Below are 23,704 nucleotides of genomic sequence, written 5' to 3'. Positions count from 1 at the left end.
TTCTTCTGTTTGTTTTGTAACTTTTTCTGTTAAAAAGTTGTTATTGTTTTATTTTATTTTTCAAAGCAACAGATCAATACCTGGGCTCAGGAACCTTCTGGCTCCAGATAGCTGCTCCAGGCATACTGATGTACACATGGCTCCAGGCATACTGGTGTACACATGGCTCCAGGCATACTGATGTACACATGGCTCCAGGCATACTGAGGTACACATGGCTCCAGACATACTGGTGTACACATGGCTCCAAGCATACTGAGCTAGACGGCGGCTTGAGCTGTTCTCTGAGGAGAGGAGATCCCAGAGGTTGTATGAAATATGCTCTTCTTTCATTCTTTCTCTCTTTCACTTTAAGTTGGTCTGATCGTGTCAGACAGTGAATTACAGAATTACTGGTGTCAGATCAGGTGCCTTATATTCTTCACAGAGAAACTTGTGAAATTGTTTCTATAGACTTGTGTGGTAGAAGGTTTTGCTCCAAACAACTAAGACATGTGTGTCCTCCAGCTAGCCTACATTTGCTTTCTCAACTAATTTTTCCTCCTCCTCCCTCTTATTTCAAGTGTCCTGGATCACTAATCATCACTAGCATTTGTTTATCTGTCTAAACCTTGTTTTATTTCCTGCAAGTCAGCATCTCAGACAGAGCCATTGACAGTCTCAAAGCTGTGTTCTTCAACATGAGTAGGGAGATTTTCTTTGGTCTGCTCAAAAGGAGATGTATGTGTGAAGACTTGAACAAAACAGGAAGTTTAGCTTCAAGCTTTTCAAAACCTGCCCTCTTCCAAAGAATGATCAAGACACAGAGAATAAAATGACAAGCTAATTATCCCCGGCACGACTCTTTTCTATGTCTTCCTTTCCCCATATTTCCCAATATATCTTTTTTATATGTTTTTCGATGCAGCATTTTAACGTTACTTGTAGAATTCTTAGAATTCATAACAATTCTTGAATTTACACCTACGTTAAACCCAGTGCATTCACAGGAGAAAGAAATACTGGAATCATTTTTTACCTTAACGGAATGGAACACCATCACCTCAAATGTCATCTCTAGACACAATAGGTATAATTCAATCCTCAACATTGTGGCTTGAGATCCCATGTGTGAAAAGGGCCTTCTACAGATTCGGTGATGCCCAGGCCTGTGGAGCAGAGTGCTGTGTGTGAAATCATCTGGCGCTTCCTGCCAGCCAGGTGGGCCTCTGAGTCCGCGGGGAGAATGCCACCGCAAGGCAGAGTTCTAGCAGTTCCCTTTATTCTACTCCAGACTACCAGACACTGCCTCAATGTTATTACATGGCCTCAACTGAATCAGGCAACCTTGAGCCCATCGTCCCCATCCACCTCTGGTGACTGGTACGTCCCAATGTCCAGGGTGGCTGGAGCTGTGTCTGTCCACCAGTGGCACTGATCTTTTTGTGCAGAAACCACAGGAAGTGCTGCATCCATTAATAGCCATTAGCGTGTTGCTGACAAGGATCTCATTTGTTCACAGGTCAATATGACAGCTGTTTTGAAAAATAAAATAAAATAAAATAAGTGCACTCTTGATCCCTGGAAAGGGGAGTAAAAGGCTTATTAAAGAGTGATCCCAGCTGGGTGCCAGTGTTTTCTGCCTGTCATCCTAGCTACTCAGGAGGCTGAGATCTGAGCACTGTGGCTCAAAGCCAACCTGGGCAGGCAATCCATGAGACACTAATCTCCAATTAACCACAGATAAAAGCTGGAAGTGGTGCTGTCGCTCAAAGTGGTAGAGCAGTATACTTGAGCAAAAGGAGCCTAGGAGCAGTGCCCCGGCCCAGTGTGTGTGTGTGTGTGTGTGTGTGTGTACATAAATGTATGTATACGGGACTAGCTATATTGTATATATATATACAATAATATACAATATAGCTGTATATATGTATATGTACAATATAGCTAGTCTCATATACATACATATGTATATAATATAGATAGTCCTATATGCATATATATGTATATAGCATATATATGTGTGTATATATAGATTATATTCCCTGTGTTTCTGCCTTTCTTACTTCTTCCATCCTCTTTGCAACTCTCCCGATTTCCATGAACTGCTTTGCGATGCTCCCTTTCGTTCTCAGTGGAGCCCGCTTCTCCCCTCAGAATAACATTTTCTCCCTCTGTGAAGAAGCACATATGTTCTCGCTGAAAAGAACAGCAGAGAGCTGCGAGCACTTGCCTCCAAAGGGGAACGTGGGTTTGGAGCACGCACAGAAAAAGTGAAGTCTGTTCTCCAGCAGGCAATGCCAGGCTAGCGTGGAGTATGGGATGGCAACACCCACGGAGACGCCGGCATTTGTAATTCAATTGCCTGAAGATGGAATCTTAGCCACCTAGGTAATTTTCATGAAAACAGGACAAGATGGGATTTTCGAAGGATTGACAGGAGCGAAGCCGAGGGAGCAGGGACAAGCCTGAGGATGGGAGTCTTCTGGTACTGACAACAGTGATTTGAAGGAAATTTGTTCTTTTCATATGCAAATCAGCTGTCTGCTGTGCAGCTGGCTTCTCCTCGCTCCCAGGCCCGGCAATCTAGAAGCCTCCCCAGAGCTTCCCGTGGCAGGTCTGGACTCCTTCCCTCCAATCCCTCAGTGATACCGAAACTGAGCATGGGTGTCAGGTGTGATGTGGATTTTTTAGCATCCATAATGTTTCCAACTCAGGAGATAAATGTTAGCATCTCAGCCCGTTTTTTTTTTTTCCTTCCTTTAAAAAAGACTGGTATGTTTCTATTCAATATACATAGACACACACATAAAATTTGCTGACATATTTTTATATTATTCTGGGATGGGACGAAGGTAACAAATTTGATTTGGGGGTATATTTCCTCACCAACATAAATGTAGCTTTTCCCATCCAGGAAATCTGTTTAATTTTATAAGCAAATCGATTGTAATGGGATTTGGGGGCATTGGGGCTCCGATTTCAATGTAGCGAAAATCTGAGAGCAATATTGCTATAAGAAAAGCATCTTCAGGTAGCTCTTATAAATTATGACCTTATTCCTCAAGAACCCTGTCTTCTGTTTCCTCCTCCCAGTGGTATTCAATCCATCCTTTCTTCAAGTTTTCTTTGGATTCTGTTATCTATGTGTGGAATGTCTTACAAACCTCCTCACAAAGCATTGCTAGAGGTCCAGACTGAATAGAAAGATATTATTGAAAAAATTAACTCAATCTCTAGATACTGCGCTATTGGTAAAATGAAAAGATGGTTTCATCCTTGAGCTAGCCACCATAATCGATATGCATTGGCTCATTACACAACCTATGGCACTGTGAGGCGCGAGCGGGCCGCTGCCGCTGTGCATGTAAGCTGGCTGAGCAGAGGCCTCAGACTACGCTGCAGACACATAGTAATGAAATTAATGTCCTGCCTCCACTCCCTCTCCATTCCCCACTTTGTGGTTCATGTATCACCTTAAGCGGAGAATATGTATGATTTCATACGTCATGGCTGCAAATGAGCCAGGGTATGTAGCATTATTTCAGTGTCCAAGGGCTTTGTGCATTGGAATGGCTTTGTTTATTCATTTGTTCATTCAGTGTGTAGGTGTGTGTTGATTCTGTGTGTGTGTGTATATGTGTCTGCTGGTCCTGTAGCTTGAATTCAGGGCCTGAGTGCTGTCCATTAGTGTTTCCCTCAAGGCTGGTGCTCTACCACTTGAGCCACAGCCCCACTTCTTGCTTTTTGCTAGTTAACTGGAGATATAATTCTCATAGACTTGCCTGCCTGAGATGGCTTTGTACCATGATCCTCAGATCTCAGCCTTCTGAATATCTAGGAGTATAGGCATGAGCTACCCCTGCCTGGAGATTTCTTAACCTTAAACACTGAATTAATTATTTTTTCCCACAAACCTCTAGGAACCTAAAATTGTTATCATGTTGTCACATTATATAAGTTTTATCCTTTTTAGAAAGAAAGGGCTTGGGTTTGAATTTGGGACATTATTTGTTTTCTTCAATTCAGTGCCAGTAAATATAATGGAAATTTAAAATAAGAAAAGTGTTCAAATGCATTTTTTTTCCTTCATCATATGCACGTACTAGCATTCTGCCAACACACATAGCTGATGCTATCAGCAATGCATGGCTCCCATACTCTATAGGGAAATGTACAGTTATTAAAATATTCCACCCAGTGTTTAAGGGAAAATAATACATTACTGTTGCATTTCTATGAAGACTAATGTGGTCAACTATGGGGAGAAGCTGTAGCTTGTTATGTGCAATCTGTTCTTGTCCGCTGGAGTCCAGGTCTTGTAAATATATGAGTGGTGACTCTCAGGACCCTCATGTTACAAAGTGATGAGAGGATCATGTGTTAGAAGTCTGAGAAAACAAATAGGAATAATAGCAAATGAAAAAAGGACAGTGAGCAGGTTGCTCAAAGGGCCCCAGCTGGCAGGACATGGGGTATATTCACTGATGGAAAGCTTGAAGACTGCAGAAAACTCAGGATGAACACGGAAGGATTGCTATGAATGGTCATAAATGGGTTAGAACCATTTAGAACCACATTCCTAACCTTAAGCAAATCATCAAACCTGAGTGGAGCGTGCCCACAGCTATGGACCTCGTATTGTATGATGTCACTGTGAAGTTTATGACACACAGTTAGTTGAATTATCATGTCATAAACTGCCCTGGAAGGTATGTAGGCTAGTCTTGGAAATCTCCTCAGGGAGTTCCAACTGTAGATGACACCCCAGGCTGCAGAAAATTCCTGTCTTCCTGGAATTCCAAAGGGAAGGAAGAATAGACCAACAGAGAGCAGAGGAAACTAAGAATGCGAGAGGATTTTATACTAGCAAAGTGATTAGGGGAAGGAGCCACTAGGCTTTTAAGTGTTGCATATTTTTTTAATGTATGATGTAAATTGATTTAATCTAAATGTAATCACTGATTTAGAACAGTAACTGTGAAACCAAATAGTAGAGTCCAATATTGGACTGGACAAATACTGACTTATCAATTGATTAGTAAGTAGACTCTTAATTTTTGGAGGAGTACAAAGAGAATATGTATGTGACAGTTTTTGAGAAATTTGACCTAGTGTTAAGAATCTGAGAAGTGAATTTTTTTTTAATGTACTTATGAAGCAAACATCTTCCCTAAGCCTCGGGGAAAGGGCTGATTCTGGCCCACTAGTGGCTGGCGAGGAATGAGGTGGAGGCTCAGGAAGCAGGGGGCGGGAAGCCCTGGGTATTTCTCTAAGGTCCTGTGTGTGAGGCTACATTTCTATTCTGGGGCACTCTGTCCTTTGGCCTTTCAGTCTTGCATTCCCAATGAAGTGGAAGGGGGGAACTCACATCAAAGTCAGAGTCGGCCTCCACTAGTCACCACTGTGACTAACAAGACCACATTTTATTCCTACTTGTTTGTCCTGTGAAACATTTAATGAAAGGAAGACACGGATCAGCTGTGCACTCTTTCAAGAAACAGAAGCAGAACTAACACTAATTCATGTCCAGAGACTCAGTGATACCCAAACCAGAAAGAGATAATAAACAAAAGTCTGTGAACTACAGATATCTCACGACTAAAGATGAAAACAATTTTCAACAAAAAACACCAAACTCCATCTCTCAATGTATAAACACAGTTATATGCCGCGACCTAATGAAAATTATTAAGTATGTAATCTGGATAAAAATGATCATAAATGGATTTTTAGAGGGATTTCATTTTGATATATATGCTAATCAAATTAATTCCCTCTCTATTACTCTTTATTAAGTATTGTTTTATAATTGTTTTCATATACATAGTGTATATATCTGCATAGGCATATATGTATATATGCGTATCCATCCATATGTATATATGCATACATATGCATATAGTATATACACACATATATATATATATTTCTGTATATTAACAATCACCTGGATCCAGATCATGTTTGTTTAACAGCAAGATTAGCAAGTTTGGGTGGTTGTATGGCACAGACATGAAAGCCCATCCCTTTGACTCCTGAGGCAGGGCGATTGTGAGTTCAAGGCTAGCCTGGGATGTATAGCAAGGATTTATGAAAGAGGAGGAGAAAGAGAGAAGGCGGGGAAAGAGGGGGAGAGAGAGAAAGCAGTTCTATTTGCTAAAGACAGGGCGTGTTGAGAGCAGAAAAGCCTGGTTATGGCCATTGTCAAGGTAATGTTGCTCAGAGCCCTGATCTTCTGAGGAAAGAAATGCACTCTCCAGGTAAGCCTCTGCATAAAGGGGGCTTCGACTGTTTTTTCTTTTTTCTGTTTTTTACCCTTGTGATATATTTGCCAGGAAACAGGATAAAACTTTCTGCAATTTTTGCCATTGTTTTTTATTTGGAAGTTTCCTGATCAGAGGTGAGAATATAAAATACCCATCTGGTTTCACAGATGAAATACACTAATGATAACTGTGTTTTGAAATAAACACATGATCCAATAAATGGTTTAAAAACACTTATTTCACGATATAGAAACAAGATACAAAAATCCATAAATATGTTTAATAAATGCTTTCTATACTATTGTTGTTATCTTCAGTAGTGTACAAAGGGGTTGCTGGTCAACAAAGCAGCTTATGAACACAGTGCATCTTAATGCCACTCCATTCAATGCTCTCTCCATTCCTCTCAACCCACCCCTGCCTTCAATTTTCTCAGTTTTGGAGGAGCTTCAATATAATTTTGATGAATAAATGCTTTTATTAAAAAAGAATAACCTTACCTAAAACCAGGGTCAACCTAGATTATCTTGAGCATATGGTTATTATAAACATGTAATAATAAACATGTGTAATAATAAATCAATTTTATGTTAATATGTAACTATTCATATTAAGATCTATAATAACAACAATAACACATTCAAAGACTTCTTAGATGCCTAGTGTTCTTATATCACTTTCTTATAGATAGTATTCTCATATCTTCTTTTTTTTAAATAGAGTCTGTTCACTTAATTCCAGAGACTCAAAGTCACATGGAATAATGGAGGAAAGGCCGTGTAGCTCCTTAGGCCTGACGCCAGAATCAAATATGATTTATCTTAACTAAAGATTGAGCCCCTGATGTGATGAGATCTCCCTGTTCTTCTGGCAACTCTAGAGTCTGAGGGAGGAGTATCACAGTCTGAGGCCAGTCTGGGCCAAATCTCAGCATCCTGTCTGAATAATAGACTCAAGCTAGGGTAGTAAAGCACTTGCCTCGCGTGCAACTCTTATTATAAATAAAACACCGGCAGACAAAGCACAGCAACTATTTTAATGCTTCCCGTGCTATGCCGTGTGGTGTCTTCTCTAGGCCTGAACGTCCTTTGGTTCGTTTCAGTAAAGAATTGCAAAGATGAAAAACTTCTTCTCAAAGGTTTTCATTCCTTTCTTACCCAGGTGGTTCGTTGTGGGGAAAAGACAGCAGGTTTTGTTAATTGTCACTTACATGAAAGGCCAGGAAGAGAGATCAGTGTAGGTAAGGGAAGAAAAATGGCCAAACTTTGTAGAAAAACAGACAAACCGTTCTTACAGTGAAGGGCAGTTGCTTGTAGCTAGCCATGACCCAGGCTGCCCGAGGCCTCAGGTTTTCCCACAAGGCTGGGCCCCGCACGTTCATGCAGACGCTCCACAACCCTTCTAATTCAGTGATGATTCAAAGCCACCTGACCTGGTAGTAGCATTCCCATTCAAATCAATTATTGCTGCTACGGAGCTCACTGATAGTATCCAAGGTTAGCTGGAATGATAGAAAGGATCTAAGAAGCTGGTAGACTTGACATGATTTAGAAAGGCTGGCTGTGTGAAACACAAGCTGATATTTCATTGAAAAACTCACATCAACAGTATTTTGAGAAAGATGGAGATTTTATTTTAAATTTGATTTCTGGTACCAGTACTGAAGTTGATCTCAGGTCCTTGTGCACTTAACTTTTACACTCAGGACGGGTGCTCTACCACTTGAGCCACAGCTCTTCTGTCTTCTTGCTGGTTAATTGGAGATAAGAGTCTCTTGGATTTGTTTGGCTGGGTTGGCTTCAAACTGGGATCCTGAAAGCATGAGGGAATTATACATACTAAAACTGTTGCTGGCAAACCTATTTCTGAATAGAAAACTTGATTCATAAAAAGCCAGATTGCTTCCACATGCCCACCCTGTTGAGACAGGAAACGTGTCCAGTGTAAAGTTGTTATGGAGAACCTAGGCCCGTGTCTCAGAAATTCTGTGAGCTACACTTCTCTCCTATGAAATCTTGGTGCTTTAGTCAGAAGGAAGAGTGAATTTTGTTGGCTGTCAGGAAGAAAAGAGAAGACTGCAGTGCCCAATATAGTGATTATTATTGTTTTCAGTTTCTGTTTGTGCCTGTAGTCAGAGTTGAACTCAGGGCCTCATGCTCTCCCTTGGCTTTTTTTCACTCAAAGCCAGGGCACTTTACAACTTGGTTCACACCTCCACTTCTCCATTTTGAGCATTTTTTTTCTTTTAGTTAATTGGTGATGAGTCTCATGGAGTTTCCTGCCCCAGCTGCTTTGAACTGTGATCCTCAGATCTCAGCCTCCTGAGTATCTGGGATCACAGACAGGAGGTACTGGTGCCTGGCTAATTATTGCTGAGGTTTTTATATGATTACTTGTAGGCCTGGAATATAATGAAATGCAAATTACTATGATTCGTATTGGGGTATCTGAATCCCTCTTCAAAACATGCCAGCCTAGTAGAGATTCTCTCTGTTCTTAACGTGGTGTAAGGCGGCGACACTCAGGTTTTCTCTGATGAAATGGAGACATAGCTGCTCACTTCTGGGAACTAACCACAGACCACAATCCAGCACCATAAGAACTCAGAGAAGAAGTGAGTTATTCTGAGCCGGTTGGGTGTCAGGAGTTCACAGAGTACAAAGCTATCATCAGAAAGTGGAAAAATATGGCCCACCCTTGGGAATCCTAAAACCAACACAGGCCATCATCAGTAAGTGTTCACCGTGCGCAGAAACCCAGGGAATGCCACAATTCAACACATTCAAAGGGCAACAAGAGGAAACGATCAAAATAGCTCCCCGAGAACAGTGACATCTAAAGCGGAGCTTTCCTTTCCTTTCTGTGACAGGTTGATGTTATTGAAACCTCGCATCACTAGTTTTAAAAAGTGTAACGCTCTTGGGTTGAGCAACAAAGGGCAGTGGCAGTGGTTGCTTTTTCTTTCTTTTCTTTTTTTTTTTTTTTTTTTTTTTTTTGGTCGGTCGTGGGGCTTGAACTCTGGGTCTGGGCACTGTCCCTGCACTCTTCAGCTCAAGGCGAGCGCTCTACCGCTTGAGCCACAGCACCACTTCTGGTTTTCTAGTGGTTTGTTGGAGATACAAATCTCACAGAGTTTCCTGCCTGGGCTGGCTTTAAGCTGTGATCCTCAGATCTCAGCCTCCTGAGTAGCTAGGATTACAGGTGTGAACCATGGGCACCCGGCAATAGTTTCTAAACATGGCGGGTCAGCAAGCCAAGGAAGAAATGGAGCTCAAGGTACTGATGTAAGAAAGCTTCCGAAGGGACCTAGTCATGTAAATATAGCATATCATGTTTCTAAGCTTCTAGTTGTTTTTTTTCCGCCCTCCTAGGTCCTGGGGCTTTAACTCTGACCCTGAACCTTCTCTCTGACTGTTTATGCTCAAGGCTAGGGCTCTACCAGTTGAGCCATAGGTCCACTTCTGGCGTGTGTGTGTGTGTGTGTGTGTGTGTGTGTGTGTGTGTGTGTGTGTGTGTGTGTGTGTGTGTGTGTGTGTGTGTGTGTGTGTGTGTGTGTGTGTGTGTGTGTGCGTGCGCGCGCGCGCGCTTAGTTGGAGGTAAGATTCTTCCTCATTTTCCTGCCTGTGCTGGCCTCAAACTGTGATCCTCAGATCTCAGCCTCCTGAGTAGTTAGGATTATGGGCATGAGCCACTAGTGTCCTGCAAAGTTTCTAGTTTTTTTTTAATATGCCAAGCTAAAGTAATCATTCAAAGTATGATGGTGAGGAATCAAGAGATGGAAAACAGAATGCCTCAAAAATAATGAGGGTTAAATTAACTGTGGCTACCTTTCCCTCCCCCCCTCCCCCCCACACATGTCCTTTATTAAGCTCTCATGTATTGTTGAGTCATGTGGATTGAATAAGACAAATGTAAATCAAAATACCATCTCGATAGAAGAAAGAGGACCCCAAAGTCTGGCAAAAAGAAATGCAATTCTTTTTTTTGCCAGTTATGACTATTAGAATTGAACAAAGCCCTAGCTTGTTTGATTGCCAACCACTTGTGTTCTCTATCTCCTGAGATGATCTGTAAGAAATTGAAAGGTGATAATTATCTGTATAATTTCCTTTGCTTTTAAGATATAAGCCTATATATTACCTCTGTCCTAGCAGCTGAGGGCCACAGAGCCAGGGCAGAGCTTAAGCTCTTTGTGAGCTGGCTGTGATCAGAGGGAAGGGTGGGGGCGCTGAGGGAGAGACCCAGGCACTCTTGTTAGGCCCCTGGGCTGCTGCTTCTCAGAACCCCTAGCAGGAGCTCTAGTCCTTGGCAGGCCACACTAGTGGAGCCAAACTTGAGCCCCTTTCCATCACCTCCTAACAACTCTGCTTCACAGAGCGAAATTCCTATTTCAAAACCAGCGGGGAGATGGAAGGAAGAGGGCAGATATTGGATTGCTGAGAAGAAAGCCAATTTTTTTTATTGTTGTTGTTGGCTTTTTCTTCTCCAAATTGGGAGGAGGATATGTGAGAGGAGAAAATACTCAAGGAAATATGGTATGGTGGCTGGTGTCTGTAACTTGAGCCTTGTCCCAAGAGAAAGTTCTTAAGATTTGTGGCCCCTGGGCAAGAATTACCCCATGCTTATCCTATGGTGCTTTCTCAGGCTCGGCTAGAATTCCAGACAAAGGGCTTTTTTAACCCTTCCTCCCCCCTGAGCTCTGTCCTGGTAACTCCTGTTCCTGTTTCTGTGCTTATGGATGGCAGCAGAGGCCAGAGCTGGTGAGGAGAAGTGTGCGCTCACTCACACATGTGAACTAACCCAGCCAGTGCTAGTATGTGCATATTGCTGGTTTCCTGGATATAGCCCAGTCAATCAGTTTCCCCGGCCAGGAGTGTGAATTAAAGCCCACGGGCTTCAGGACTAATTAAAGTCCCTGAAGTCCCTGGGGCAGTGGATATGGGCGTTCTCACACAGCCAACAACTTTCAGGAGCTGCAAATGTAGTCAGTGGAAATGAAGTCTGAATTCAGCACGGGGGGCCACGTGACTTCCTATTTCTGTAAGGTACTTCCAAGGGACTTCCTCTGCAGAGCTGCCTGAGTCCCAGCGAGCCCCGCCAAGTTTACTCTCCAATCCGGACAGAGACAGACTGACAGGCGTGTTTCCCTGAGCGATGGTGTCAGTTTCTTTTCTTTCTTTCTTTCTCCTCTGCCTTTGCCAGCTTGCAAGGATCTCGTGGCTCCTGGCCGTGATCGGAAGCTGAACACCCTGGTGCAGGTCTCAGTAATCCAGCCCACCCAGCAGAGTGTCTCAAGGTATTCCAGCACCGAGACTGTGGAGGTGAGCTTGCTGGTGCGCCCTCTCCCTTCCTCCCTTCCTCTAGCGCCCTCCCCGCCCCCGCCCCCCTCTCTGTTTCTCTGAGCATGAGCATAAGTTACTCTGTGGTCTAGAGCTGTTATTTTCCTGTCACTAAGGAAGCAATGCATACCTGTGGTTATCAAGGGTTCATGAATTGTTCCATCACCAGAATAAACCCAAGGAGAAAGAAATCACCCGTTTTTCTTGGAAGACTTTTATGCCTCTTTCACACAAAACTTTTCACATGGAATTCCCAAACCAGATCGCAGCACAGAAAAGCAATAGATTTGAAATGAACTGGAGAGAACATACTCACAGTGGGGGAACGTTGTCAGAGGACCTGTCGGAGTGCTCCATGTGTTCAGTGGTTTTGCTCTTTTCATTTGGTCCTGTGTTCTTCGGTCTGGTTTGTTCCCTGCTGTGTGTGGGCAGGTGCATGTGCATGTCTGTGAGCGAGCGTGTGTGTGTGTGTGTGTGTGTGTGTGTGTGTGTGTGTGTGTTTTTGTCTTTCAGAGGATGCTGTTTTTCCAAGAAAGGTTGGTTGATGAACTTGAGAATCGGTAATGTTTCCAGGCAAAAGGTGTAAAGATCACTCGTCCGACGAGCTATTTCCTATTTACGTTAATGGGTAGTGATAGATCGTTCAGATGTGTCAGGAGGAAACTGGTTATTGTGTTGGATCCAGTTTAAAAGAGGAAGTGTTTCCGTTCTGATTATTTTGTTCGGATCACACATTTCAAGACGCAAGTGGAGGAGAAAGACTGGCCTGCTGTTCTGCGGCTGGAGAAAGCTGACTAAGTCTCTCCCTCAGGTTTGTTTGCTTTGCTTAGATTTGTCAGCCGTGTCTGTGTGGTGTGAGGTGTGGTCTGTGGGACCCTAGGCACCCAGCCCCAGACCTGGCTGCCTGGGGCCAACGGGGCCTGCTTTGGTGGAAGAAGTGATTCAGACTGATCCTGAGTCACTTCTATTATGGGACTGACCTAGATCCTGCCTGGATCCCTAATTGTGCTCTTTGGAAACTTTGAGTTCAGGCTGGTATCATGCACTGTTCATGCCATTGCTGACTTAACCAAAATAACTTCACTTGCTCACTCGACTAAAATCATAAAATTGTTCTGAAGAGTATTTTCAAGTACTGTTCTGTTTTGTTTTGGTGCAGGTCCTGGGGCTTGAACTCAGGGCCTGCCTGAGTATTGTCCTGAAGCATTTGTACTCAAGGCTAGTGCTCCGCCACTTGAGTCACAGCTCCACTTCTGGCTTTTTCAGTTGTTCATTGGAGATAAGAGTCTTGTGGACTTTCTTGCCTGATCTGAGTAGCTAGGATTTCAGGCATGAGCCACAAGCACCTGGCTGATTATTTTTAAAATTTCGCCAAATTTTAAAACTTAATTACGTATTGATGTGTTTTTCTTCTTCTTCTTCTAAATTCTTATTATTCTACTTACACATATCAAACAATTATTCTTTTTTCATAAAAGTAATTTCTAGTAGATCATTTCAGAATTTTATATTGGAATATGTGTGGCTATATTTTGGCAGTTTTATTCATTGTGGATCCTCAAAGAGCCAAGGAAAACTGTATTTTGCTTTTCAAGTAAAAAAAAAAATGGGTGAATAAACAAATGAGTGAGAGAATAACATGGGCTTTTAGAAACTTCCATAGACAATTGTGTGTATGTGTGTGCATGTGTGTGCATGTGTGTGCATGTGTGTGTGTGTGTGTGTGTGTGTGTGTGTGTGTGCATAAAACTGAAGGTTGGATGTCAGCTCTTAAAAAGGCCTTCTAAAGAATTGAAATATCCTGTGTGCCACATCCTGAGCCACAGCTCCTAATATACCATATTCAGTTTCCTTTTATTAGTGTTCAAGTCAGTCTGGAGGGGGAAAAAAGTCACAACTGCACCTCAAAACACAAACAAATGGTGTCAAAGCATAGGTTAGGTAGCAGAATTACCAAGTAAATCTGAGAGAATAGCTTACATTTAACTTAACCTACCTGCGCAATTTATATATAACTATATAACAATAAAATGGTTAAGTATGCTGCAATGGACTGAATCGGGCCTGAAAGAAAGGTTAGGGGTAAAGTAACACTCATGTGTTCAAGACCTGTCATGCACGGCTCTGACAATACAGAAATCCACCGAGCGTACAGCTCGGTGGCGCCCTCCTCCTGCACCACGTGCTACCGCTGGCTGCCTAGAGCTCCTTTCGAATGGAACCATGTCCTAGAAGAGCGGGTCACAGTCCGCACACTTGTGTGTCTTTGCATGCTGTTGCCTGCAGTTGCTGCCTTATTGAATCCAAGTTGTCTGCGTGTGCTATTTCAGGGAACAAGAGACCCACTGTTTCTGACTGGTGTCACATTCCCACCCGAGTACCCCATCTACGAAGAGACCACAATAAAACTAGCCGTGTATGATGTGAAGGACAAGTCCCACGACACTGTAAGTGCCTCTGCTTCTTTCTTTCTTTGGGAAAACGAAGGACTTGTGCTTTTCTGTGAGTGGGCTTTGGAAGCCACTGACATTTGTTTTTCAAGGGGTACAGGGTCTGTGTTCATCCTTGTCCTCCATTTCTAGTGTTTCGGGTGTTGTTCGTATTCATCTGGCTGATGGCCAGGATGGGAGCCGATGAAGGAAAAACCTTCAGGGTAGATCCCTCTCTTTTAGAGAGGCTTATGACCTCGTGGCTTGTTTGTGGCTGTAGCTACTACTGTTGTGTGGATCTGAATGGGCGATACTGCAGCAGAAAGCGGGTAGAAGATAGTCAAAGTTTTCAACATATTGTAATTATTCAAAAAAAAAAAACCCACAAAAGCCCACAATGGATAAAGTGCTGTACTCTTAACAACTTATTGTTTTGAATACTATCAGGCCAGAAATCTCCTCAATTTTTACTGTCATTGTTACTGGCACCCAAGTCAACAGAGAAGGTAATAATTGATCTTGTTGCATCAAGGCCATGAATAATCCCAGTGGCCTTTTGCTGTAGATACTTCTATCTTCTGACTTGGTGAATTCCACTCTTGTATGGACATTGAGGTGCTGGTGCAGTCCCTAGTGGCCACTCGCACAATACCTGGGCAGGTAAGAATGCCTCTGTGAAGAAGTTGATGAGAAGGAGGTAGCCTCCTCCATGAAAGCTCTCCCAGCAGAATGAACTTCAAGGCAGGAGAAAGATGGGGTTCTTAATGGTCAACAGTAAAGGAAAAGGAAGGAAGGGCATTGGTGGCAGGTATACTGGTAGACTCCAGGAAGGTTATAGCTAAAACTAAGAGTGGCTACCGAGCTGAGGAGCCGCGCCGAGGGATTTCCCTTCAGCTGCAGTAACTACTCCTTTCTCTAAGGAACATTTGTAAACGTTTATTTCTCTATTATAGTACAGGTTGTCAGATAAGTGCACAGTACATACAGAGAACAGAAATAATGATGGTGGTCTGCTAAAGTTATTAAGAAGGAAGGTTCTACAAACAGACTGTCTGGATTTATTTCAACTGCCAGCTTTGTGACTCTAGGAGAGTTAATGTTGGGTTCCTTAATTTCCTTTATTATTCTATTTGTTGTTGTTCTTATATTTATTCTATCACCTTGTAGGGTTGTTCTAAGGATTGAATGAGTTAACGCATGGAACTGTTTATAAGACTAGCTGCCGCAGAGTAATTAGCAAATGTTAATTTACTGCAATTATTATTGTTTTTGCTGCCAGCTCCTATTTCTCCATACATGGTACAAGTCAAAGCAGGGAATAGTAGCTGAAATGGCTATCTGTATTTAGTGTCTTTGTATTTTTTTTTCAAGTGATCCTACATTTGCTGCTTCCAACTTTTCTGATAAAGAGATAAGATCTTGGGTGAAGCCAGCCACTGAAAAATTAGGAAGCAAGCATAAACTATGGACTGTTATCCCCTACAAAGCATATGATTACATTCAGCCTTGCAACAGTCCCACGGTGTCAGAAAGACAGAGAACATGAAAGCACGGAGCTAGGAAAGCGCTATACCTCAGGTGCCAAGGTTGCCCGTTCAGTGCTTGTGTTTACTCAGGGGCAAAGGTGTTTCTTTCTCTTCTGGTCCCTCCACTATATATTGATGCTCTAGACATAAACAGTGTTCTTAAGCATTAATTATGGTTCTTGTTGACTTCTGTTGCTGGAAACTAATTATTTGGCATCTTTCAAAGACTTACTTTCTTTATCAGAAGTGTTATCACATAAAAGCATGGGATCAACTGGAGCTCCTGCTGTGAAATAAAATTTCTGAAATTTGAAAATACTTAAGAAATGCAAACAGCTTTTGTTTGGAAAATGCTGTTAATTAAAGCATAACCTTTTCCCTAAAATAGCTAAGGATTAGCTTCAGTGATGGTAGTGTAAATAGAAGCGCGGTTTGTGAATATTCTAATAGTCCCCAGGGACACGGGGCTGGTGCCAGCCTCATCTTCTCATTTGTCATGTTCTTCTTTGGGGCTAGGGAGATAAAGCAGGTGGTCCAGGGCTTATAAGGAACAACCTAAATACTTTAAGATTGTCATGTGTTTAAGGTACAAGGAATGAGACTGAACAATTCTATGATTTTGGATCACTCATGAATTATATGTATGCAGTTCAAAGTGTATTTGAGTCCATCAAATGATCATATTAGACTGACTCAGCAATGCAGTCTTCTGTGTAGCTCGATTTCTAATTAGTTAAGGCAGGTGACTAATCTGGTTGTGTTTTCCTTTGGCGTTGATCATTACTTAGAGTTTGTGAGACAGATATATTGCTTTGCCATTCCATATTTATTTACCTGCTAGTATTAAATGTGTGAAGAGAGAAATGATGGCCTTTTTTATGTTGTCCCTCCTCCCCAGTTCAGCTGTTACTTATTATCTAGCTGTTGTTCTTGTGTTCCTGTGACTATCCAGACCTTTGCATCACAACCAGTGGGAGAGTGATGGTCTGGAATGTTCCTTGTTCCCTCCTATGGCATCTCAGCCTCCCCATGGCTGGTGGAGCCTCCCTGGGAGGCAGATGGGTAGTGCTTGGTGGATGGGGTAGAGTTTGGTATAGGAGGTGTCGGGGTGACTCTTCAGATTGGAGTGACATTGTGATTCTTTTCCCCTCGTGATGAAAAATTTACTTTTTTTTTCAGAATGGATTGCTCTAATGTCTAGCTGTCTGTTGAGGACAGGGGAGTTGTGTAACCTAGCTAGATCATAACAGCTGGAATGCACTGCCCCCTTTTCGAATTCCATAGAGATATTGGGTAAAGCTGCTTTCCAGGCAGTTTTCTTACAGTCAAGCATCCACAGCGAGCAGCCCAGGGAGCATGCGTATCCTTGAGGACTGGGCCCTGCAAAGGCTCATGAGCTCTTCACTCTGTCCAGTGGGAGGACTGAGCATCATGAGAAGGCTCTCTGAGCTCTTCACTCTGTCCAGTGGGAGGACTGAGCATCAGGAGGCAGCATTGAGGAGAGGGGTGGAGGAGCCATGTGGCGCTCTGTATTGAGCCAGTGAGGTAGACAGTCTGGGGTTTATTCTTGTCCACAGAAATCTAATTTGGTATGTATCTTCTCTTTTTTACAAATCTCTGTTTCTTCACCGTAAGGAGGCAGAACTTGAAGGATGTAGGTTAACCCAGAACTACACAGATCAGGTGGGGAGCGGCTACTCTTGCTTACTTTTTTCATTTTTTTCCTTTCTTGGGGCAGGAGTGGGGAGCATGGGGACCAGAACTAAGATTTATGCCAGGAATCAAACCCAGGACCTTGTACATGTGGGGTAAGAGCTCTACCACTGAGCTATATCCCCAGCAGCAGAAACTCTTTCAGGAGCCCTTTATAGGTATTGTACTAGAAATGTTTGAATTACTGATATATAGAAAATATCATGTGATTACAGGGGAAAAACAGAAAGCTCCCATAGCATAGTTTATAGAGACTAGGTAAACATAATACCCAAACCTGATGAATGTTTTAAGAAACAAACTACAATTAAATTTCTATTAAAAACAAGTGAAGACATTGAAATGAAAGACTACTGAATAGAATTCATCTATGTGAGGGGGAAAAAACTATGCTTGAACCAGGTAGAGTTTATTTTAGGAAAGTATAATTGTTCAGTATTACTGTGTCAGTCAATACAATCCATTTGGTTAATAACTAAAGGAGAAAACTCAATGCTAAAGAGGTATTGGATAGTGTGGCGACATGGATAAGAAAGGGGAAATTGATTACTAGAAGATAATAAAAAAATCTATTCCAATAAAATGATGTAAGTATTCTCAAACAATTAAGTGCTTAAATAATTGGACACTAAGTTAGCCATGCCATTATTATTATTCAATATTCACTACAGGTTAGAGGAATGGAAATGAGAAAATTATATTACTTATACATAAAATTTAAAGGCAGAGATAAAATTGTTTTCTAATGATATGAAAGTCCAAAAGAATTTAGTAAATAAAAGTCCAATATGATTAGTTGGTAAGTTGAATATAATTTGGTTGGATGTAAATGAACATATTTATGAATAAATAGCTTCTCCCTTTTATAGCAAAGCATAAAATCTGGAAAAGCATAAAAGCGCATAGAAGAATATGCAGAAAGATCTTTATAACTGGATAAATGGCATTTGTGTTGCAGGAGAAGGGCCAATGGAAACTGACAGCATTCAGTTTATCAACATAACGCAACTTTAATCGAAACGTCCAGAGTTCTTCATATAGACAGGGATGTTGGGGACTGAATGAACTCTGCTTAGAGCTTATGGGGAAAATCAATACCTAAGAATAATCAAGGACAATTTAAAAAGCATAGTAAGGCTTACCTGATCAGACATCAAACACAGCATAGAACTACTATGGTTAAAACCACCTCAAGGTTTGATCATAGGAATGGATGCCTGGAGGTGCTCAGCAGCCTGTCCCACCCAGAGGCAGGCTTCAGAGCTTGTGATGACTATCTATATTTCAACTTATTTTTTATCCAGCATCTAAGAAAAAAGATGGTGACAAAAATGCACATGTGGAAGAAAAATTATAGCCCCACCATATCCTATATACAGAAATGTATTTCAGGTGCATCAATTAAGTGTGGGAAATTAAACTACATGAAAACCCATCCAAAACAATTCCAGAAACTCTGTACATTTTACAGGCAGAACAATAGAAGTTTTCTAAAGAATGTGAATACAAAAGCATGGTAATTTATGAGTACTTGGTGATCGAGATGTTTTACATTGGGATATATCATAAACAACAGAGATAGAATAGATGTGGAAAATTATTTGCAACTTAGCAATTATTGTTATAATCCCCATATAAGTAATTATAATATATAAGAAAATTGGTCAACAGTTGAACAAAGAATGCAACAGTCTTCAGACAAAGGATTCTAAATTAGAGGAAAAAGCACAAGAAATTTGAGAAAAGAAGCTACTTACCTTCCCTTGGAGACACAAAACTAGAATAGCGAGGTGATTGTTAATTGTTTACAATCAGACTGGTGAAACCTTTAAAGACCATTAATGGCAAGGATGTGAGAACATTTTATTCTCATATATTACTGGTTAAATGTCAATTTTTCTCAATTTAAAAAGTGGCCGGGTGCTGGTGGCTCACGCCTGTAATCCTAGCTACTCAGGAGGCTGAGATCTGAGGATCACGGTTCAAAGCCAGCCCGGGCAAGGAAAGTCCATGAAACTCTTATCTCCAATAAACCACTAGAAAACCGGAAGTGGCGCCATGGCTCAACTGGTAGAGCGCTCGCCTTGAGCTGAAGAGCTGAGGGACAGCGACCAAGCCCAGAGTTCAAGCCCTATGACTGACCAAAAAATAAATAAATAAAAAAGTGGTCTACCCTGGGTATTACAAGTAAAGTTGCGTGTGTAGCTGATCCAGAACCTTAGTCTTAGTTACCAAACTCACAGAAATAAAACACCAAAATGTAAAAAAAGTAGCAAAAAGACCGAGTCATGAGAGTGAACGCTTAGAAACAGAGTGCAGAAGTGCAGGGTGGGGAAATGTGTGAGAAAATCATGGCTCAACCACAGAACAGGATATCCTGAAACCTGGAGTAAATACGATGCCAGGCAAGGGAGCGCTAAAACCACACCGTATGGAATTCAACCACGCTGCATGTAGAACCAAGTAAAACAAGATGTTTCAGAGAATATGTAGTTTCATTTTAAAAACACTTAAAATGTGTGTGTGTGTGTGTATTATACGTGTGTGGGTGTTGTTTACATCTATAGAGCACGTAATTGCACATAGCTCTTATGAGCATAGAGGAAAATGCATGCGCATCCTTACCATACATAGAACGGAGGAGGAGAGGAGCACGCCAGGGAAGAGGGCGAGATAATGCGCAATGGCAGAATGAAGCTGTATGTCAGAGCTGCGGGTCTTCCACGGAAGGACCACTGTGGACATGTTGCAGCCTGACAGCATGCTGTCCACTGTGGGCTTGGGAGCCGTGCAGGCCTACTGTTGGTGGCCATCTGTAGGGAATGAAGGCAACTTCTGGAGATTGGTAGACAGGTCTGTGCAGGGGAGGAGGAGGAAAATAGCAATCCCTAGCGATGGTTCCTGAAGGTCTGCATTAAGTTGGGAGATGTTCATTGGGGTCAGGAGGCGCTCCAGCAGCAGCAGATGGGAATGCACCATCTCGGCAGGGTTAACAGTCATGTTTGTCTACCCCACCCCCCAATTAAATAATCTGATAGCTGACCCGTGAGGCCCTGAATTGGAAGATGGCTTATTTCTGTTTCAAGTTACTTCCCTCTGTGCTGGGATGTTTTCCTCATTTCTACAGTCTTAAGTACTGTGCAGTTGTTACCATTTGCTTCGTGGCTTAGGCCTTTGGCGCCTGGCTGGCCAGGGCTGCTGTGTCCATGCTGTAGCAGGGCAGAGCAGAGCAGCTGTGGTCCCGGGGGGCCCAGGGAGCTCGCCAGTGGGCGCAGTGGTGGTGGATGCCTGGCATTGGCTTCCTGTTTGTGCACAGATGAAATATGATACATTGCCAAAATATTTCCAGTGCTTTGAAAGGAGCAGAAGCTAGTCATTTAAAAGGTTAGTCTGCTTTGGCTCGGAATAGCTTTTAATTACTGTAAGTTTGTAGACACCGCACAGTGGGAACAAAAGACAATTCTAAAGAAACATCGGCTTTCCTTGCTATCATTTGAATGCAATGGTAATTGCAACTGGGTTGAGGCTGGTATTTAAATTCAGGTAAGACTTTTAAGCTCACCAAGGAAAGTCCTATGTACAGCAGTAGAAGGTGATGTCATTTGCTGGGAAAGGGGCCCCTGTTGCCTCCACGGCACCACGGTTGACTTCTCTTTCTGTCAGGGGCAGGCTCGTTAGATTTCATAGCCTGGGGCTGGGGCATCTTCTGATGTGCGCACTGGGCTGGGAGCTGAAGGCCGAGGGTTCAGTTCCTTCCTCTACCTCTCCCTGAGGAACTCAGTCAGTGTGTGTGTTCAGAAAGAGGGAGTCTTTCCAACCACTAGGGGACATAACTTGGTTAATTTTTATTTTCAAAATGATCTTGAAGTAGTTGTACAGAGGGGTTTCTGCTCAGCACGTCCGTTTGCGAGTGTGATGTATCTTACCAACGTCACCGCTTCCTTCATTCTCCTCCATCTGCCCCAGCCCTGTTCATCCCCTTAGGTTATCTGGTTCCATGTTCAATCTGTTCATTGGGTGTTATGACTATATTCACCCATCTTTCCTCTCTCCATTGATCTGCCTCCTTAACCTTCATCTCCCTCTCTCCTGTATAAATACGCTTCAGCTTCTTGGTATTCATTGTGTAAAACTGTTATTCTGTTGTTTAAAGGAGTTACACCATTAGAATCTCCCCCGTGTATGTCCATACGTTAGTCCACTTATTTATGTGTAATGCATAGGACCCTGTGTGTGCTTCATCTATGTTTATAATTTAGATTTAATTTGCACATGAGAGAAAACACTCCCACTTTGTCTTGCTGAGCCTGACTCTTTTCACTTAACATAATTTTTTCCCCAGGTCCATCTATTTTCCTACAAATGACATAATGTTTTTCTTCCTGGTGGATGAGCTATGATGATGAGAGCAGGCACTATTTAATCAGATATATGGGACTTACAGTGATAGGTTAAATTTTACAAAACACACTGATTTTTCCCCACTTGGGTGTTTAAGAAAACAATCTGATATTCGTATGAGTGTCTTGAAAGCAGATTCCAAGAAAATATTAATTGAATAGGGCTTAAGTAGCAGTAATACCTCACCCACCGCAACACCCCCCCCCGCCCACAGTGAATTTGAAGCATATGTTTTAGCAGCCACATTTGCTTGTTATTCTCAAATTTCAGCAGAGACATAGTAAAATGTGCAGAGCATCTCGATTGGTTCTCAGAAGAACAAAGAAATGGGCCTCTTCAAACTCTATCTTGTAGCTACATCATTTTAAATATGAACCCTTTACAGTGAGTAATTGTCACAAAGTTGTATGTCTCTGTGTGTTTAGCAAGGCGATGTTTTCAATCATAGGCTCAGGTTCATTTGCAGCTAAAAATAGAGCCTTAAATATCCTCAAGACAATGTGAATATCCAGAGAATTTTTCTAGGCAGAAAAATTTCCGTTAATGTGGGCTAAAATGCAGAGCTCTTACCTACCCAGTGTTTTGTTTGTCTTCGGCTTTCCACAAAAATACATGTGGTATAAATAGTTGCTTTTTCTTGGCATTGCTTTCTTCCCCTTTGACACCTTAAGAAAGTATTATAGAAGAACAATTACCAACTGGAAATGAATTATTATACTAGCCTGGCAAAGACAATGGTGATTTTTAAGAGGCATTGGAAAACTCACCGAGAGAGGCACACGCTGGGTTTCCTGTCCCTACTGTGGGAAAGCAGACACACGCAGTGTTAAAGCCAGCTGTGCCAGGGAGGCTTTCAAACCCAGGATCAAGAGCACAGCCCTTTGTCCTCTCAGATTCCTTTCTAACCACAAGGCTGAATTGCAAGCTGAAGACACTAGAAAGACAGAAGCTCCAGGCTTCTGCTCCTTATGATAGCACTTTGCACAAGTCTTCTCCTTGGGCAAGTCCGTTTCTGCAGCTATAAAATGTGGACTTTGATACTCGCTCTGTCCCTTGATTTAGACATGGGAAAAAAAATGAAATAGAAATGCATGTGCCAGCAAGGGATTTTGTTTTTCCCTGAGCAGCATTGTATTTCCAAGAGAAGTCTTCGTGGCTCGATGGTACCAGAATCCACAAGGTTGTCAACATTATCTGAGCATTGATTAGTCTAATATCTCAACCATATTCTGGTCAGGTAACTTGTGGCTGCTCAGGGGTCTGTGCAGAGTGATAGGTGAAGAGCAGTGAATAAGAGCCCACATTTTCCCTTTTGATTTTAGTATTTCATGATTCTGATGCTCTGCATTCTGCATCTCTGACAGTCATTACCTAATTATTTCTTTCCAAAAGGAGAGGAAAAAGGACAAAACATGACTTGCTAGGCACACTCAGGTTTTCCAGTGTAACATACATGGCAGTCTATCTGTGGGTCTGTCTTCTAAAACCACACATAAGGAAGAACGAAAGAGAGAAACATGTCCACTTCCTTGAGATCCACTTGTCAAACCATGCTTCCTCCCAGTGTGATGAATAGTGCCTCTGCCCATCCCTCTTTGGCTCTCTTTCCACTTTGAGTGTCGTTGTCCAGTTTGATATGTAAGGGATCATTCCAAAAGCACTGAGTGAAAGGGTTTTGTGGAATTTGCCTTCTTTAAAGCGTTTTGTTAGTAGAATGCTTCTTTTATAGCCTGACCTCATGAAATTCATGGAAATTAATTAGATGAAACTGGTTAAAGCAACTTTTGAGACCACAACTAACTAAAAAGTGCACTAAAAATCCTCTCCTGCCTGTAAACATGGTTTAACCAGTTGGATTCCTAACAACATCAAAGATAGAAGATGCAAATGTCATTACTGAATTACACCAGAGTACAAATGCAGACAGTACACAATAGAGTAAGCTAGATCTACCCTTTAATAGCAGGGATAATTCTATTTGGGACCTTATAAAATAGAAAGATGAAATAAATGACACCATGTTAAGATGGAAAGATCAAAGGATAGAG

General features: G+C 42.1%; 1 protein-coding gene across 7 annotated transcripts in view; it reads left to right on the top strand.

Moving 5' to 3' along the window:
- Inpp4b (inositol polyphosphate-4-phosphatase type II B) overlaps window positions 1–23,704 on the top strand; it is a 338,999-nt gene that overhangs the window by 55,310 nt on the left and 259,985 nt on the right. For 6 of the 7 annotated variants that reach the window (XM_070022124.1, XM_070022123.1, XM_070022120.1 and 3 more), the window contains exons 5-6: window positions 11,451–11,569; window positions 13,918–14,034. In XM_070022124.1, the coding sequence (XP_069878225.1) occupies window positions 11,451–11,569; window positions 13,918–14,034 (236 nt within the window). The remainder of the gene's footprint in view (window positions 1–11,450; window positions 11,570–13,917; window positions 14,035–23,704) is intronic. The other variant, XM_070022126.1, reaches the window with a different exon arrangement.

The sequence above is a fragment of the Dipodomys merriami genome, unplaced genomic scaffold (genome assembly GCF_024711535.1).
Source record: "Dipodomys merriami isolate MVZ:Mamm:240054 unplaced genomic scaffold, mDipMer1.0.p SCAF_15, whole genome shotgun sequence".
In the NCBI taxonomy this organism is placed as follows: Eukaryota; Metazoa; Chordata; class Mammalia; order Rodentia; family Heteromyidae; genus Dipodomys; species Dipodomys merriami.
Note: the sequence above shows the minus strand (reverse complement) of the source record. Positions and strands in the feature narration are given on the sequence as shown.